Raw genomic sequence first — 16,580 nt, 5'->3', positions numbered from 1 at the left:
GTTCATTTCATATTTTTGACTAGTTACCAGGGTTATGTACAGTTGAGTGAAGGGTATGCTGGAACTCTGTGTACTATCTTTGCAACTCTTCTTTAAAAGTGTTCTAAAAGAAAAAGTATATTTACTAATTGGAGTAGGAAATGGCAACCCACTCCAGCAGTATTCTTGCCTGGAAAATTCCACGCACAGAGGATGGTTACAGTCCAAAAACTAATAAAAATATTGAGGTGGGGAGATTGGAGGAAGGAAGTGAATGCACGACTTTTCACTGTGTATGCTCTTCTGTCATTTGATTTTCCTTTTCTTTGTCTGTGTGGCACGCGTGACTCCAGCCCCCGACCATGGATCAAACCCATGCCCCATGCACTGGCAGTCCAGAGTCTCAACCACCGGACCACCAGGGAGGTTCCTATCATTTTAATTTTTAAGCTATGTAAATATGTCACATAGTAAAAATATTCCAACCAAGTAACATTTTAAGTGCTTAATGACTGAGGAGGAGGAGAGAAACAGATGACATAGATTAAGAAGTACCAACCTTCGGTTACAAAACAAATGAGTCATGGGGACGAAACGTACAGTATGGGAAATATAGTCAATAATTCTGTAATATCGTTAGTGACAGAGGGTAACTAGACCTCTCATGGTAATTATTTTGAAATGTATAGAAAGAGCAAATGACTATGTGCTGTAACAGGAACTAACATAGTGTTGTAGGTCAATTACACTTCAAAAGCAAGTGAACTTACAGAAAAAGAGATCAGATTTGTGGTTACCAGAGGAGAGGGTGGGGGTGAGATCTGGATGGAGGGAGTCAAAACGTACAAACTTCCAGGGATAAGTACTAGGGATGTAATGTACAACATGATGATTAGAATGAACACTGCTGTGTGTTATATATGAAAGTTAAGAGAGTAAATACTGAAAGTTCTCATCACAAGGGAAAGAATTTTTTCAGTGTGGGATCTGTGTGAGACAACAGATGCTCACTAAACTTACTGTGGTAATCATTCCATGACGTGTGTAAGTCAAATCATTATGCTGTACACCTTAAACTTATACAGGGCTCTTGGCCAATTATATCTCAATAAAACTGGAAGGAAAAAATCGAACCAAATAAATTATAAGTACTTAAAAATAAATGAGCAAGTGATAAAATCAAGTGCAAAGTCCATTCAACTGGCAGTACTGTTTCCCTTTTGCCTCTACTTTCTTAAGAAGTAACACAACTCAAGGGAGAAAGGAAAAAAAGGCACACACACAGAGAAAAAGAGCAGTGTGTCCAGCTGTTTCTATTCAAAATAAGAAAGCCAGCTTTGGTGGTACCTAGGATGTGGGGAAAAAAGCTCTAATGACTTACTTCCTCTGTACACACATAGACTCTAAAACAAAGTAATGGACTGTGGATGCTTTCATCAATCTCACAGATACTTACTATATTCACGGTGCTGCTGCTGCTGCTAAGTCACTTCAGTCGTGTCTGACTCTGTGCGACCCTACAGACGGCAGCCCACCAGGCTCCCCCATCCCTGGGATTCTCCAGGCAAGAACACTGGAGTGGGTTGCCATTTCCTTCTCCAATGCAGGAAAGTGAAAAGTGAGAGTGAAGTCGCTTGATCGTGTTCGACTCTTAGCGACCCTATGGACTGCAGCCCACCAGCCTCCTCCACCCATGGGATTTTCCAGGCAAGAGTACTGGAGTGGGATGCCATTGCCTTCTCCTAGGGATAGCCATAAATAAAACAGCCTTAGTAACTGATTTGAATAAATCTTTCCTAAGGAGTAACATCTACCCACTTGTTGACCTATTTCATGTCTGCTCTTGAAATAGTGGATCATCAGGTAGTGAGCCTCTAAGATGGCTCCTAGTGATCAAGATGGCTCCTGCCTCCTGGTATTGGCTCACTTGTATACTCTACTCCCCTTGGGTGTGGGCAGGATTTACTGACTCCCAGCTAATGAAGAGAATATGGCAGAAGCAATCAGATGTCACTTTGGAGATAGGCTACAGGCTATGTACTGAGACTTCCTTCTTAGGCTGTCTCTCATGTCTATGGAAGAAGCCAGCTACCATCTTGTGACACGGTCCCAAGGTGAGGCCCATGCATCAAGGCACTGAAAATGGCCAACAACCTCTTAAGTGAGGTTAGAACCAGATCCTTCCCCTGGTCAAGCTGTGAGATGACTGCAGCCCTGGTTGACACTCTGCAGCCTGAACCACCTTGGTTCTGGCTCTAAGAGATTTGGAGCCAAGAGACTTGGAGCCAGAACCATCCAGCTAAGCTGCTCCTCAGTCTAAAGAGACCACGAGAATCTAAGTGTTTGTCCTTTTCAGCCACTATGTTTCAAGATCTTTGTTGCACAACAATAGCTGATAAATGCAACTTCAAGGCTGCTATTATTAAGGCACAATGGGAGAGAATAAGGTGAGTCAGTGCAATATAAGTTTGAGAGCATCCTCCATGAGCCTCATGGGGAAACGTTCTATGATGCGAAAAAGAGACCCAGAAGGGGAGGGATGGAAATGAGCCGAAAATCAGCCAGTTCCCCAAGAAAGGAGAGGCAGGAGGAACAAACAGTGAGTTGGGAGAGGATACATCCATCTACAACAGCCGTGCTGGGACCCAGATGGAGCCAGCAATATCCCTGCTACCTTTCAAGCTGATTAAGAATAAAGCCTGATTATAGCACAAGCACAAAGGATCAAGTCTTTCGTTTACTTACTTGTGCAATTAAAGTTTTCAGGGCCAGTAGGCGCCCCTGAGCTGCCGCTTCATGAAGTGGAGACCGATCAGCCCAGCAATCTGAAATACACATCAAGCTCAGAGTCAAGATCAGCAGTACTCTTCCTCCTACTGTGAGGACAGGAGGTCTGAGGGAAGAGGTGGGGAGCTGGCAGCTGCATAAGGTGTTCTGGTCAGCCACTCTCAGGTGACACAGGGGTGTGGTGCTGTGGGTGGACAGGGAGCACAGACCATCTCTCTGGCTCTGGGGGCAGTTTTCCTGAGGAATACATTTCATTCAAATAAATACTGCCCAGTGATTGAATCCAGTAACTCCGAATAGGCAAAATGAAGGACAAAGCTGGTTCATGAACTTTCCCACTTTCCTTCTGCCCCTGCCTCCCGCCCCACCTTCACCTCTACCCTAAGACTCAATATCCTATATGCCAGAAAGGATAATCTTAAGGGGTCAGGGAAAACGGTTTTGTTTGAAATCCCCTAGATAATTCTTTCCTTTTGGTAATGAAGCCAATCTGTTATCATTATGCAGGATGTTGTTGCTCAGATGACATAATTCTCCAAAAGTTTATGGCAGGCAGTTTGAATGTGATGGATAAGCATGGGGCCAGTGGAGCCCCACTGCCTAGGTTCAGGTCTTGCCTCAATCACTCTCTCTGGCAAAATGTACAAGTTACAAAAATCATTTGAACCTCAATTTCCTGATCTGTAAAGCGGGGGAACAGTCATCTAGTATTTAGCAGGTTTTTGTGGTCTCTAAGTAGACTGATAAAGTACATCCACAGTGTTAGGTGCTCAAGAAAATGTATGATTAATAAGTACACACAGTAGGGTAGGGCTCTAAGAAACAACCTCAGAACTGCCTTACAAATATATTTTTCTTGTAATTGCTTGTCAAGAAACAAGACTAACCTGCTTAAATGTGCATTTGAGAAGCAACCTTCTATGAAACATGCCAAAGGCAATCATTTGTTTTGGAAGAAAATCTCTACCAGTTTGCAAAATTTGGCCTTTCTGCCAATAACTGTGTTCTTGGTACACTGTCAAGCATGTCATACAGTTTGCATTTAACACAAAGAGTCTATCTTATCACCCTTTTCCAGGTGATCCTGATGGTGCTAAGAACTCAGACTTTCCCATATCTGCAACCTTGACCAAAAAAAAAAAAAAAATCCCACCAGATTTTTATTTTCTCTAACCCTTTGGGTTATGAAAAGGGAAAAAGCTAGAATGGGCTCTACAGGGTTGTATTGAAATTGGAGCAATTAGAGCAACTGGTACAAAAATGTAATTTTCAATATATGAAAAGATGGTGCTTACAGAACTATCTATGGGCTGAATGTGGGATCTGGTGACCCATCTGGTTCTCTATTTCTCTACAGATGTATCAATATATCTATACCTGTAGTTAGATATTAGAGAAGGAAATGGCAACCCACTCCAGTATTCTTGCCTGGAAAACCCCATGGATGGAGGAGCCTGGTAGGCTACAGTCCGTGGGGTCGCAAAGAGGTGGACACGACTAAGCAACTTCACTTTACTTTACTTTACTTCATAGTTAGATATATACAGGTGTATTTTGACAGACAGACAGATTAGCACTGTCTGTGTTGTTAAGAAACCTAACCAGAACTCCTTGGAGAAATGGCTGATTCCAAGGCCAAGCCAGGAAAGATATAAGATGGGCTACAAATATCTTGTCAGAAAGTAAGTGCTCAATGAATGATTGGGAATGTTAAAAAGTAGAGAAAGTGCCTTGAAGAGGATTCCACTGGCCAAATACAGGACGATTTGACCATGAAAATAAGTCATGATTATACCTAAGCAAAAATGGGAATCTCTAAGGCCTCACTGATATAAATATATTAATAGGGAGAAGAGAAAGCTCTTCCTCATAGTAGAACACCAACTTGAGACACGTAGGAGAAATCATAAAATCGGCCTTAAATGTTCTCCCCACAGAATAATTATAGTTATCAAGGGAACAAGGGTAGGTGTACAGTTGAACAAAATTGTAGGCACCACCTTGCCTGGGGAGATCAAAGTTAACCTGAGAAGTGATGGAACCAACTGGCACAGTGTGCCATCTGAGGCAATGCGACAAGCCACATCATGTACTACGGGAGGGAACACAGTGAAAAGAACACAGCGCCACTTGGAACATTCCTACTCAAAACGCATAGCCTGTGTCTAATTATGAGGACACCGAGAACCAACTCAAACTGAGGGACATTCTCAAAAATAACTGGCCTGTAACCAGACTGAAGGAGGCTGATGGGACATGACATCTAAAGACAATATGGCTGCCTGGATTGGATCCACTAGAGTGGGCTCTAAAGGGTAATATTGAAATTGGAGCAATTAGAGCAACTGGTATGAAAATGTGAAATATTCTCAATATATGAAAAGATAGTGCTTACAGAAATATCTATGGGCTGAATGCGGGATTTGGTGACCCATCTGGTGCTCTATTTCTCTACAGATATATATCTGTATCAAGGATTATTAACAGGACAGTTGGGTAAATGTGAATGTAGACTGGGCAGAGAGAAGTGGGAATTCTTTGTATTTTAGTTCCAAAATAAAAACTGTATCTATTTATATCTATCTCATCTATCTAATCACTGGTGAATTACATATTCCTGATATGTAGAATGCTTTTTCTAATAAGAAAAACAGACTGAAAATTTAACCTGAAAATATATTATGTTTTTATCTCCGCTTGTTCGTGAGTCAGTTAAGCTGATGAGTGGATTTTTAAATCTCTTTGGATACTGATCATTTGCATAAGCTGGGAATAATGAGATAATGTATGCAAAGAATCCTCCATAGTCAGCCTTGGTTTTCTTTGACTACATCTCCATCTCATTCAATTTAAGACGTATCGCCCTCACCTCATTGCACTCAGAGATGGACAACCACTGGGGTTGGCAGGGTGGTCTTCCCCTATGGATGGCAACTCAGTGCCCTGGCCAATGTAAAAAGCAAACCCACAGCCGTGGCTTGGTTATTCTTGTGTCCTAACAATAACCAGTCAACCCGAGTCACCTGAAGGCACTCTTAAGTATTTGCTTAAAACCAAGATTTAAATGGCAACTTGCTATTATGAGAATAATTCTAGCAATATTAACTTAGAATAGCAACATGAAATGGCCTTATCTAAAACCTGCCTCCAAGCAGACTTCATGTTCCCTTTCCTGCTAGGAAGCAGGCATCTTAACCATGACTTCATCCTATTTCTAGTAACTTTCTCTTACTCATCAGGCCCCTAAGACCCACACCACACACACAGCCTGGACCAATCTCTCAAAATGTCACACTGATGAAGTAGCCAGACACAGAAGAGGATATGCCGCATGATCCCATCTCCACAAAGTACAAAAGGGGCCAGACTCACCTGGGGTGTTTGGAGTCAAAAGCACCATGGTTCGTGCATTTATCTGTATTTATATCCTACTGCCAGAAAGCGATTTCAAAACCACCCGTCTACCGCTCCATCCGATTTAAACTGTCATCTCCACTCCTCTGCCCACACTCGGCAAGAGGTGGCTGTCTCTCCGCCCAAGAAGGGCAACACGTTCTCACACAGGTCCCCACTTCCTTCTTGAAATGCCAGCTCCTCTGGTACCATGGAAGTGGGAGAGGCGAGGGGGATGGGGACCCACCTTCCCAGGGGCCTAGGAGGAGGCCAGTCTTGCCCACTGAGCCTCAATGACAGGTCTCGCTCCTGGTTCCCATGCTAGCTCTCCACACTGGGGCTCCCTCCTAGGCCCCTGGCCTACATACTGGCCTTGGCCACCTCTCCTCCTGTCCCCTGTCCATACTGCATCTTCTGATGCCCGCAACTCGCCGTCCCTGCACCCCCCCTCCCCTGCCAGGCTGGCAAGGCCGAGGCAAGCCTGCAGGCCACCTTGCGATCCTTGGAGGAAAAGAACAGTGATCCTGGGCTTGTCTGCTCACCACTCTCCAGTTCTCTTACTCCCAGTTGAGGAGCACAGGGGCACTTTGGTGAGTCACCTGCCTAAACAGACTTCCAGCTTTACAGTGAAATGCCAGGCTCCCCTCCTTCCTGGCTCCAACTTATCTAAACTTGCTTCCTCCTGGACACTCCATCCCTAGGCTCTCAAGACAGGAGGGAACAGTCCAAATGTACAACAAACACTTTGCTCCACCTCAGATCTTATTTCTGGTTAAGTGGCAGAAACAGGACTGAAATTCAAGGTTTTGAGAATTGAGAACACACCCTCTTTTGGTTTTAAGAGCTAGTGCTTTTTCCATTCTGCTCATCCTTCTGGTAGATTGACTCGTGGGGAACGCTTTGCTGTATGCCTCTTCTCTCTGTAAATCACATGAAATAAATCAAGTGGATTGCCTTCAGTGTGGAAGTCATTTCGGTTTCCCAACTGGAAATAAAGCCATTCTCAGGGAAGTCACCTTCGCAGTCACTCTGTTTCCCATCACTTGCTTCAAAGGACTTTGAAGAGTATTCACAAAAAACCCTCTTCCAGAAACTCTGCTATGGTGGGCTCTTCTGTTTTTCTATTCTAATTCCCAACAGAGTCTCTTGGTCTTATCATTCTTGTTTTGCAAATTGGAGCTAATTGTGAGAAATTGAGGATAGAAGTTATTTGGCAGCTAGAGAGTTTTTCCATTTCTTTCAGGAAATATGCATCTAAGCTCTCCAAATAAATGAATGCTGAAGTAAGAATCAGCCCTTCGCTTCTGAGGCAGTCTATTTTTAGTTATTTGGCAGGCTTCCTGTGTCACAGGGCCACGGGCACATTTTGAAGATAAGTTTACTTTACCAATATGTTTACTTGTTCCTGATGAGGTGTATGGAAAATGTTCAAGTACTTTTTTCATTCCCCCCTTTGACTTTTTCTCAGAATGTGATTTATATCTCCGGTTCTCAGGCTCTTGTAATAACAGTTTCATGACAACGTCCAAAACCATAGATTTCAAGAACAAAATGGGTTCAGATAGAACATGGTTGTCCAAGTTCCAGGTATTCAAGATAAAAATCAATTATTAATTTTTTGCAATTTTACCCTTCCTAATTTCAACAAGTATTTGAGACGACTGGTTTATTTATTTTTTTAAAAAAATTGCCTGACTGGTTATCATCTCTAGTGCCCATAGAGCAATATTTATTCTTTCTATTCAAGTTCCAAAATCATATAAAGGAATATCTTCTCCAACAGCATTTACCAAAAAAAGAAAATTTCAAGAGAATTTTGCATGTGAATCAAGATACAGATAAAAACCTAATAGAATTAAATAATATTTTAAGGATAACAAAGGTAACTGGAAAAGACATAAGAAATGCCCCCAGTTAACGAAAATATAATACAACTGAGTTAAAATGCCCTCTCTCTTGAACACTCAGCTCTGGTCAAGAGATGAACTACTGTCAGTGAACACTGTTCTGTAGTGAGTCAGAAAGAAGCTTTCTTTGAACCCATTAGGAGTCAAGAGAGTTGAGCAGAAGACAGGTTGCGTGGCAGAGCCCTGCCGAGGACTGTCAGTCCCAACGTGGGACAGCCAGCAGGCACTGTGATACATAACCACTCAGAGGATGGGTGGGCCGAGGCTTGCGGAGACAAGCACCGACACTGAACAAGATGAGGTGGAGGGCCGGGCAAGAATGGACTGAAGGCAGGAAAAAAACCGGTGAGGTGGGAAGGACAGGAAAAAGGAGGCAGGGTGATGAGTCAGGCAGAGGCGTGGCCATCAAATCAAGGTCAGTCAGTCCTTTGAATTTAGAAAAACAAGGACAACTGATTTTAGGCAAAACACTTAGAAGAGAACTCATTCTTTTTTCCAAGGGTGTAATTCCACTATCTCTTATCTGCAACTGTAAAATTCCCCAAATTCTGAAAACCAAGTCTTTCCCCAGTTGTATCCAAGATCCTCTGGCAGCAAAACATGGTCATGACTCAGGTTTAACAACCTATTATTTTTAATTTGTCTTTTTGCTTAGTGTGAATATTGATACTTTCACTATAGAAATATTGAAACTTCTGACTGCAGGAGGCAGCTCCAGGCTCTGCTGGGAATGCTGTGGTAATATCCAGTATACACACTGTGTAATCCTTTTCAGTATCCCCTGCACGCCTGAATCCTGAAACGTGTCTGGCCCAAGGGCTGTGAATAACAAATTATCAACCTGGATCTACACTTTATTTTTTATCAAGTTTGATGACCAAGTTATTGTACTAAATATAGAGCTTCAGTTCTGACCAAATTAGCAAAGGTTGAAAAATCATACACAGCCCTCAGGAGAGAGAATGTGTCTAGAGAAACATCTGTGGGCTGAAGGTGGGGCTGGTGAGGCATCCGGTGCTGGAGGTATTAGAATATCAAGGGTCAATAACAATGTTTCAAACTCCAAAATACATATCTATTATTGACAAATTACACAAAGAAGCCTGAAAAAACTAAAAACCACCACCCAACCCCATACCTGAACTCAATTCTGATGACTTATTTACAAACGGAATAGTTTAAACCATAAAGAAAGTATCGAATGATGTACTCCAGAATATTAAAAAAACACTTTACAAAAAATTTTACAGCCAAAAAATGATACTAAATGAGGGATGTGGTGCTAGGTATAGCATCTGAAAGTGCTAGGATCTATGGCAGGCTCAACTCTGTCCTGGCTGACGTTTTTACTGCCTCTCCTTGTTTTTGATAGCCCTGACGATAATTCACAGAAACAGAATACGCTACCGGAGTCAAGAAAGGTAACCTTGGGCTGAGATTTTAGTAAGTCAATTAGCTGACTTACTGATTAAATGTCACATATTTTCCCAACAAATATTTGTCTGACCAATGAGCAGCGAAGTCAATTTCTGGTGTGAGTTGAACACTCAGACAAAATTTTGTTCTTGGTTTTTAAAATGTCTAGTTTTAAATATATATAGTATCTGACTATTAACAGTGTCAAAAGAAAAAAAAAACTGTTGGAATCATGTAAAAACCACTGTTTCTCACATATAACCACCTACATCATTATAAAAGGCTTTACTAAATCTGGATATACTATTATATATGTGTGCAATGTGTAGAAGTAAACATACCATCCTCACACACATATATATGTATGTATAAAGGAAGGAAATTAAACTGCAAAATTAACAGGCACTATTCAATCCATTGCTTCTTGTTAGTGATCATCGAAAAACATGTTTCTGACTTTTGTAACACCATGCCATTTGCAAATTAAATGAATATCATCCTAGGAGCTTCAGCAAGTAAATATATTTGAGCTAATGAATGAGTTATATTTATGAAAATTGTATTACGGCTCAAGGTTTTGATTATTATAAACCTTTCTTCAGAGAGTTCTTCACTGAGGACCACAAAGGCAGAAATAATGCACACGAGCACCAAGAAAAACTGTTTTCAACATGCTCTTGCTGATATTGACTGTCCGACTTTACCTAAACTGTGAGGATGATGTATCTATGAGAACACCAAAACTGTGTGATGGCAACTTTTAGACAGCCCCTGACTCGATTTACAAATTAAATTAGAAAATAGCTTTTCAGATTATATTTAACTTGAAATTAAAGTTACTTTAAGGCTTTTTTTTAAAAACCAAGTCAAAGCAACATACCTCCCTGAAATGTATGACAAATATAATCCCCAAAAGAAATCTCTTTCCACACTCCAAGGCTTCTGCCACTTTCCGAAACTTCGAGATTCTTCTCATTTTCCCCCGTTAATTGAAGCATTCTGAGGCTTTGTTTTTGGAGGTCTTATCTCTTTGGATAGGGCTGCTGTTCCCTAGAGTCCTTAAAGTTGTCTAGTGTATTGGAATCACACAACGTAAGTCTATTTTGAAAAGAGAATCCAGGATGCAAGATGAAATGGATACTAGATAAAGAATGAGGTAACCCTGGAACCCTTACGAACACTAAAAATACATAGGGAAATAAGGAACTCTGTTTATGAATAAATCCTCCTCTGATCAAGTGGCAGTCCCAGCAGTAACAATATCTGATTCATTTACGTTTGCAGCATCTCCCTACAATTAAGGTGCATCATTTCTTGAAAGAAACAGAGACTAAATTCTGCAAAGCATGAGACTTAAAATGTTTTGCCCAAAGGTTGGCATTTCATATTGTAATAATGTTTGCTGTGCTTTGCACCGTGTTGGGTATAAATGGATTCAGTGAAAGGGTTTCCCCTGACAGTGACAAGTGGCTAAGCAATTCAAAGTGCAAATGACAGCATATATATCTATCTATATCTATATCTATATATATGACAGCATACCTATGGCTGCTTTACTGGTCAGTCCATTTCCTGGGGAAAGTTTTCTCAGAATGTATTGTTAACATTTGATTAAAATATTTAAGAAAATAATCCTATAAAGTAATTTTGCTGTTAGTAGAAACGAGGTTTCTCAAAATACTGTTAGAAAGCCACTATTCTGTTTACTTCTTAAATAGTAACTGCTAATGAAACTACTAACTTGCAGAAAAGCTGAAAATCTTTCACAAATTGGTGCAGTCAACACCCTTTGCTACTTTAAATAATTTTTTTAAATAACCCAAAGTATAAATAAAATACTCAAAGACAAAGTATAAATAAAATTTGTCTTCTAGAAATACTACTCATATGAATTATCTAGGAGGTTTCTTTTAAAGTATTGGGAACAAATTCATGTATTTTTACCTGAAATTTCACCAAAGATCTCTTCTGCTATCCTAGCCGCTTCTTTTCTATTTCCTTTGACGATATAGAAATGGGTTAGGAGCGCCAAGAACACTTTAATTAAAAGCTTGAAGAAAAAAAAAGTAGCAAACATTGTAATAAAAATGTTTTTAAAGCCATAGGAAACAGAACCGTCCTCCATTTTGGCTTACACTCTGTATAGGTTCTTGGGACTGCAAAATTTCACCGAGTTATAATTGGTATCATATGACATCTATTTTAAACCTTCTAGCTCTCTGTGCTCCTGTTACGGAGAACTGAGTTTGTAGATTCTCAGCTAACTGTGATTTGGCGACTGCATACACTGACATTCATGGCAATGTTAAATGAACGAAAGAAATTTCCTTCGAACCAGAAACACCCAATATTTCTAGGCCTACATTCCTCAGTGTTGTTTAACAAACAGGATTCAAGTCCAAAACGTTTTTACCCCTCAATTCCAGTTTTTACCACGTTCTATTGAAAGGCAGGATTGGAAAGATAGAACAAGCCTCTCAGATCCCACGGGGATGAAGCAAGTTATTTGAAGTTCATAAAAAAGAAGTACTAATATTACATTCTGTGCTTTTCGTGGGAAGTACCAGCCCCTGGAACGCTTCAATATTCTCTTCATTCTGAGGCTATAAAGCCCAAATCTAAAATATGACCAGTTATAAAAGACTATTTACTCTAAAGCAGTATTTAATAAAAGGCCCAGCTTGGATGCCTCTCCAGACTGGAAGTATTAGACCACTTGCTGTAATAGCTTCATCCTAGACAAAGTCCCCTAGTAACATTTCTGATCTTTACTTCCTATTGTTAGGAAAGGTGGTGCTTCTTTCTCGAAAATGTGGGCTTAGTCAATCATGGAGGACTCACAATGAAAAGGATGAAGATGCCCTATACTCCGGGTGAGGTATCCAAAGATTCTATCAATCAGTATCTTCCCTTGCTGGACAACTTCTCCTGTAACCCTAACTCTTCAACATGCATCAGCTGGCCAATACAAGTAAAGTTGATTTGTATAATATACCTCACCTGGGAAAAACAGATGCAGAAACTCGAAGTGTCCTCTTTCATTCTTGGCTATATTAGATTTTATAAATTTCTACAACCTATTGGAAAAGACAAACCCAGATAAAATTATAGGAGACAACTAAATCAACCTTATTTAATAAATGCTTGATGCAAAACTATGGGAGTTTCTCCTAGCACTCAGACAAATTACAATGACTCCCTATGTAAGAACTATCTCCCTATACTCTGTGAAAGAGTAAGACATGAGAATCAACCCCAAGGCACAATATATAACGTATCCATTTCAGTGTAGTATCTCCACACCATCACAAACTTGTGTGGACTTGTGTGGTTTCCATTGGCAAGGACAGATACTAACACACAAGGTTTTCTTTACCAAGCTTAGATTACCTGGCCAAGCTATCAAAATACATAAACACAAGCATTTTAGTTCTTTTCATGTTTCTTTCTCCAACTGTTCTGGAAGAAGGCGATCATTTACCCAGTGATGTATCTAGTAATACGTAACATTATTTGATCTTGTTTCCAACTTAATTTTTTCACCTAAAACATGACTGTACTTTTCATTTTACATACCAGAAAAGCTGGCTGTGAGAAGCTCGACTTTTGTACTATTTAAGAGATTATCTTTACTATATTTGAGCACTACGTTTGAGATGGCTGTAAAAGGCTACCGAAATGACGAGTTAACTTAAGAGTATCTTGTAAAGAAGGCAAAACCATCTAGAGCACCAGGGTTTCTCAGCCTCGGCACTACTGACATTTTGGACCAGATAATTCTTTGGTGTGCGATGCCAATGCCCCACTCTTATCCAGTTGGAACAACCAGAAATGTCTCCAGGTATTGCCAGATGTCTCCCAGGGGGCAAAACCACCACTGCCACATCCCGCTGAGAATAACTGAGCCACAGCCAAGTGTAAAGGATAACGGAAAATCAACTCCCCAAAGGATTGTTGAATACAAATCAAAATCTACTGTAGACAGCTTTGATTTTCAGAATTCCATATTTTAAAAATCCAGCACAGGATAATACAACTTAACATCTTTGGAGAATGCAGAGAAGGACAAAAAGGCCTGCAAAAAACCTTTGCAAAACTAAATACAGACCTATTATACCGTAAGTGAGCTAAAAGTAAGTTTTGGTGTAATATAAACCAGAACATATCACTGGAGACTTTCTTGCTGGTCCAGTGGCTAAGATTCCGAGTTCCCAGTGCAAGGGGCACGGGTCTGATCCCTGGTCAGAGAACTAGATCCCACATGCCACAACTAAGACCTGGAGCAGTCAAATAACTATGTAATATTTTTTTTTTAAAAAAAAGAACTTATCAATGTAGGGAACTGCTTCCAGCAAAGGAGGTGGGAGAAGCTGGGCACTGGGCTGCACCCCATAGGCCTGCCAAGCCCTGTACTTGCCCAGCCTCAAGATCGAAGAGCCCAGAGTCAGTGATAGAGACATCAGTGGTTTAATAGATGGGGGATCTTACACATCTGAAGCAAGGTCCTGGAGCGACACCCCAATTCGTGCTGTAGGTAGCAGGATGGCAGGACATGGAGATAGGAGGTTTCGCTACTAAGGGAAGGGGCAGATTAGCAGCTACAGGGGAACTGAAGTCAGGTGGCTCATCAGTTACCAGGGAAACAGCACAGGGGCACGCCCTTTGATAAGCTATCAGGTGGAGATGTTTGATGGAAAGATTAGAATAAGCACTAGCTGGGGCCAGGGCAAGTATGTAGGAAGGTCAGTCCTGGGAGTAGGGTGCAGGTGAAGCAGGGACTGATGGTACGTACACTGGGTTTCAATAAATGAAGTCAAAATTCCAATTTTTCTTAAAATAGCTTACAAGATATAGAGTATAATTATGTAATTCACATACACAATAGTTTACAGAAGTATTCATTTGTCTTACACAGTAATTCTAGTGAAGTGAAAAATACAGGCTTGTTTGGATCAGGAAACAAAGGCACAATTGAACTTGCTATTCCATGATTAAAACAAAGAATATTCTAGAAAGAAAAGATGACAGAGTAATTAATCAACTGAAGGATATTTCCATATTTCCTGTTTCACTAACAGACTAAGCAAAACATCAGATTGCACTGAAAAAAAAAAAAAAAGCATGCGAGGTAGGTAGGTGGGGGAAGTATTGCTCAACTAGTTAATAATATTCTGTTTCTCAAACAAGGCAAATTCAGAAAAATGTCAAAATGTCATTTTGGTCTTTATTTTTGGACAGGTAGCGTGTTTTTATAAATCAGTTTTACATGTGCTACTTTTTGCAACATCAAAGGAAACACAATATATTTTTCATATATTCCTTATCACTGCAAGTTCACTTTCAAATAAATGTAAGTAGCAGGGTAGAACAATATGTTTCCACATATTGACCAGTGCAACACTGACAGTTACAATTAAGGTATTCAGGAAGCCTGAAAATTCAGATGTACTAGAACAAGCAAATTTACTTCCACTTATTAAAGAAGAAAATAAGGAAAATATGCAACTTACTATTTTTCATGCAAGAACATTAAACCCTATTTCCATGTGAAATAAATGGCAGTTTAATAGTTAAATGAAAATTTTGAAGAAAAAAACTAAGAAAAAAATAAAACAAGAAAAAACAGGAGTATGCCTTTAAAAATTAATGAACAAAATAAAACCAAATGTTATATAGTTCCCCGCTTTATCATGAATACTGGCACTGTTTATTTCATATTTATATAACCCAGTTTCTATGCCTAAAAATCCCAGTGAAATTGAATGATTTGGGTCAGTCTATTTTTCTTTCATGAAAGAACCCCTAACTTCTAGATATTAAAAACTGTACTCTTGCATTTGTGTTTTAAACACAGATATATTTCTTATGTATCAGTGGCAACCAATTAACAGACATGTTAAGATACTTTTTTAAAAGTTCTGTGAATGTTGTAATTAAAAAAAAACTCTGTAAAGAATCACAATACTGCCAGCGTCTAACTAGCGCGTCCACAGTGCCTCATTCTTGTGACTTCACAGTCCTTTATCACAAAAATTTATTCTAATAAGGAGTTCAAAGAATTAATAAGACACACCATGTGGATAATTTGGGGTTTAAAAACCCATGGCTCTGGGCAACAACGATTATAGTTAAAAACATCCATCCACAAAGAGACTGTGTTCCTAAAATTTTCAGACTCAACTGGCTATAAACAAAACATTCTGGGGTCAAGACTTCTGCACACTGACAATACTTATCAGGCATCAGCTAGGCCACAAGTGAAGGGAGGTGACTTCTATCAAAGATCCGGGGTAGCAGCTGATTTTGAGATGGCACACCTCGTACATTCTGCTCGGAAAACACGAAGGCATTGACAGAGGACTAAATTATGCACTGAGAGACGTGGAGGGTTTCTCTGCACTATCATCAACAGTGGGATCGGTCCCTAGTATTTAAAAAGCAAGAAGCATTTTCATACATACAACTGAAGACAAAGGCTTGACCTAGGAGAATGCATCCAACACGATCAGAGAAGAACTCGGAGTATGCAGGCAATTTTTTCCTGGCATTAAAAACCATCAGCATTTTTGGCGTGGTGGCTATCTTACCACTTCATGTCAAAAATGACTATGACGAAGTGAGCTATTTATTTGAGTGATCAACAAGGAATGAATGCATCCCCTGGTTCCTAACGCAGGAAGCATCTAGTTCAACACATGACAGGTGCTTCAAACAGGCTGGTTGCTGACAGCCCATTTTATTCAAGAAACCTGATTATATGGAACACTTACTGAGTGTACCCAATAAGTTACGAACATGACTTCAATGTCTAATAAACATAGTATGAACATGACTTAAAAAATAGTTCATAGAGTTGTTATACTTCCCTAAAGAAAACCTGTAAACATCTGGTGAATGTCTAATGGTAGAACATTTAAAACTGGCCAAAAAATGCCCAGGAAACGTTTGGCCCTTCGGCACCCAAAGCTCCCAAAATATAACGTTAAACATCTCTGCTAGAGGGATTTCAGTAGTCTGAAAAATTGCATACCTGAGTGGCTTCAATGCTCTCTCCTAAATTTTAAGTGCAAGGAGTTTCAACACTCAGGAATTGCATAA

At 40.1% G+C, this 16,580-nt stretch overlaps 1 protein-coding gene across 4 annotated transcripts in view; it reads right to left on the bottom strand.

The window, feature by feature from the left end:
• The window catches only part of ASB11 (ankyrin repeat and SOCS box containing 11), a 29,013-nt gene extending 17,384 nt beyond the window's left edge, over positions 1-11,629 (bottom strand). Inside the window, exons 1-2 of one of the 4 annotated variants that reach the window (XM_052662988.1) lie at positions 11,427-11,629; positions 2,725-2,804 (exon numbers count right to left, since the gene is read on the bottom strand). In XM_052662988.1, the coding sequence (XP_052518948.1) occupies positions 2,725-2,804; positions 11,427-11,607 (261 nt within the window). In that variant the 5' untranslated portion in view covers positions 11,608-11,629. Of the gene's footprint in view, positions 1-2,724; positions 2,805-6,138; positions 6,349-10,362; positions 10,568-11,426 lie in introns of those variants that run through there. The other 3 variants (XM_052662989.1, XM_052662990.1, XM_052662991.1) reach the window with 3 other exon arrangements.
• Positions 11,630-16,580: the final 4,951 nt, after the last annotated feature.

The sequence above is a fragment of the Budorcas taxicolor genome, chromosome X (genome assembly GCF_023091745.1).
Source record: "Budorcas taxicolor isolate Tak-1 chromosome X, Takin1.1, whole genome shotgun sequence".
Taxonomy (NCBI): domain Eukaryota; kingdom Metazoa; phylum Chordata; class Mammalia; order Artiodactyla; family Bovidae; genus Budorcas; species Budorcas taxicolor.
Note: the sequence above shows the minus strand (reverse complement) of the source record. Positions and strands in the feature narration are given on the sequence as shown.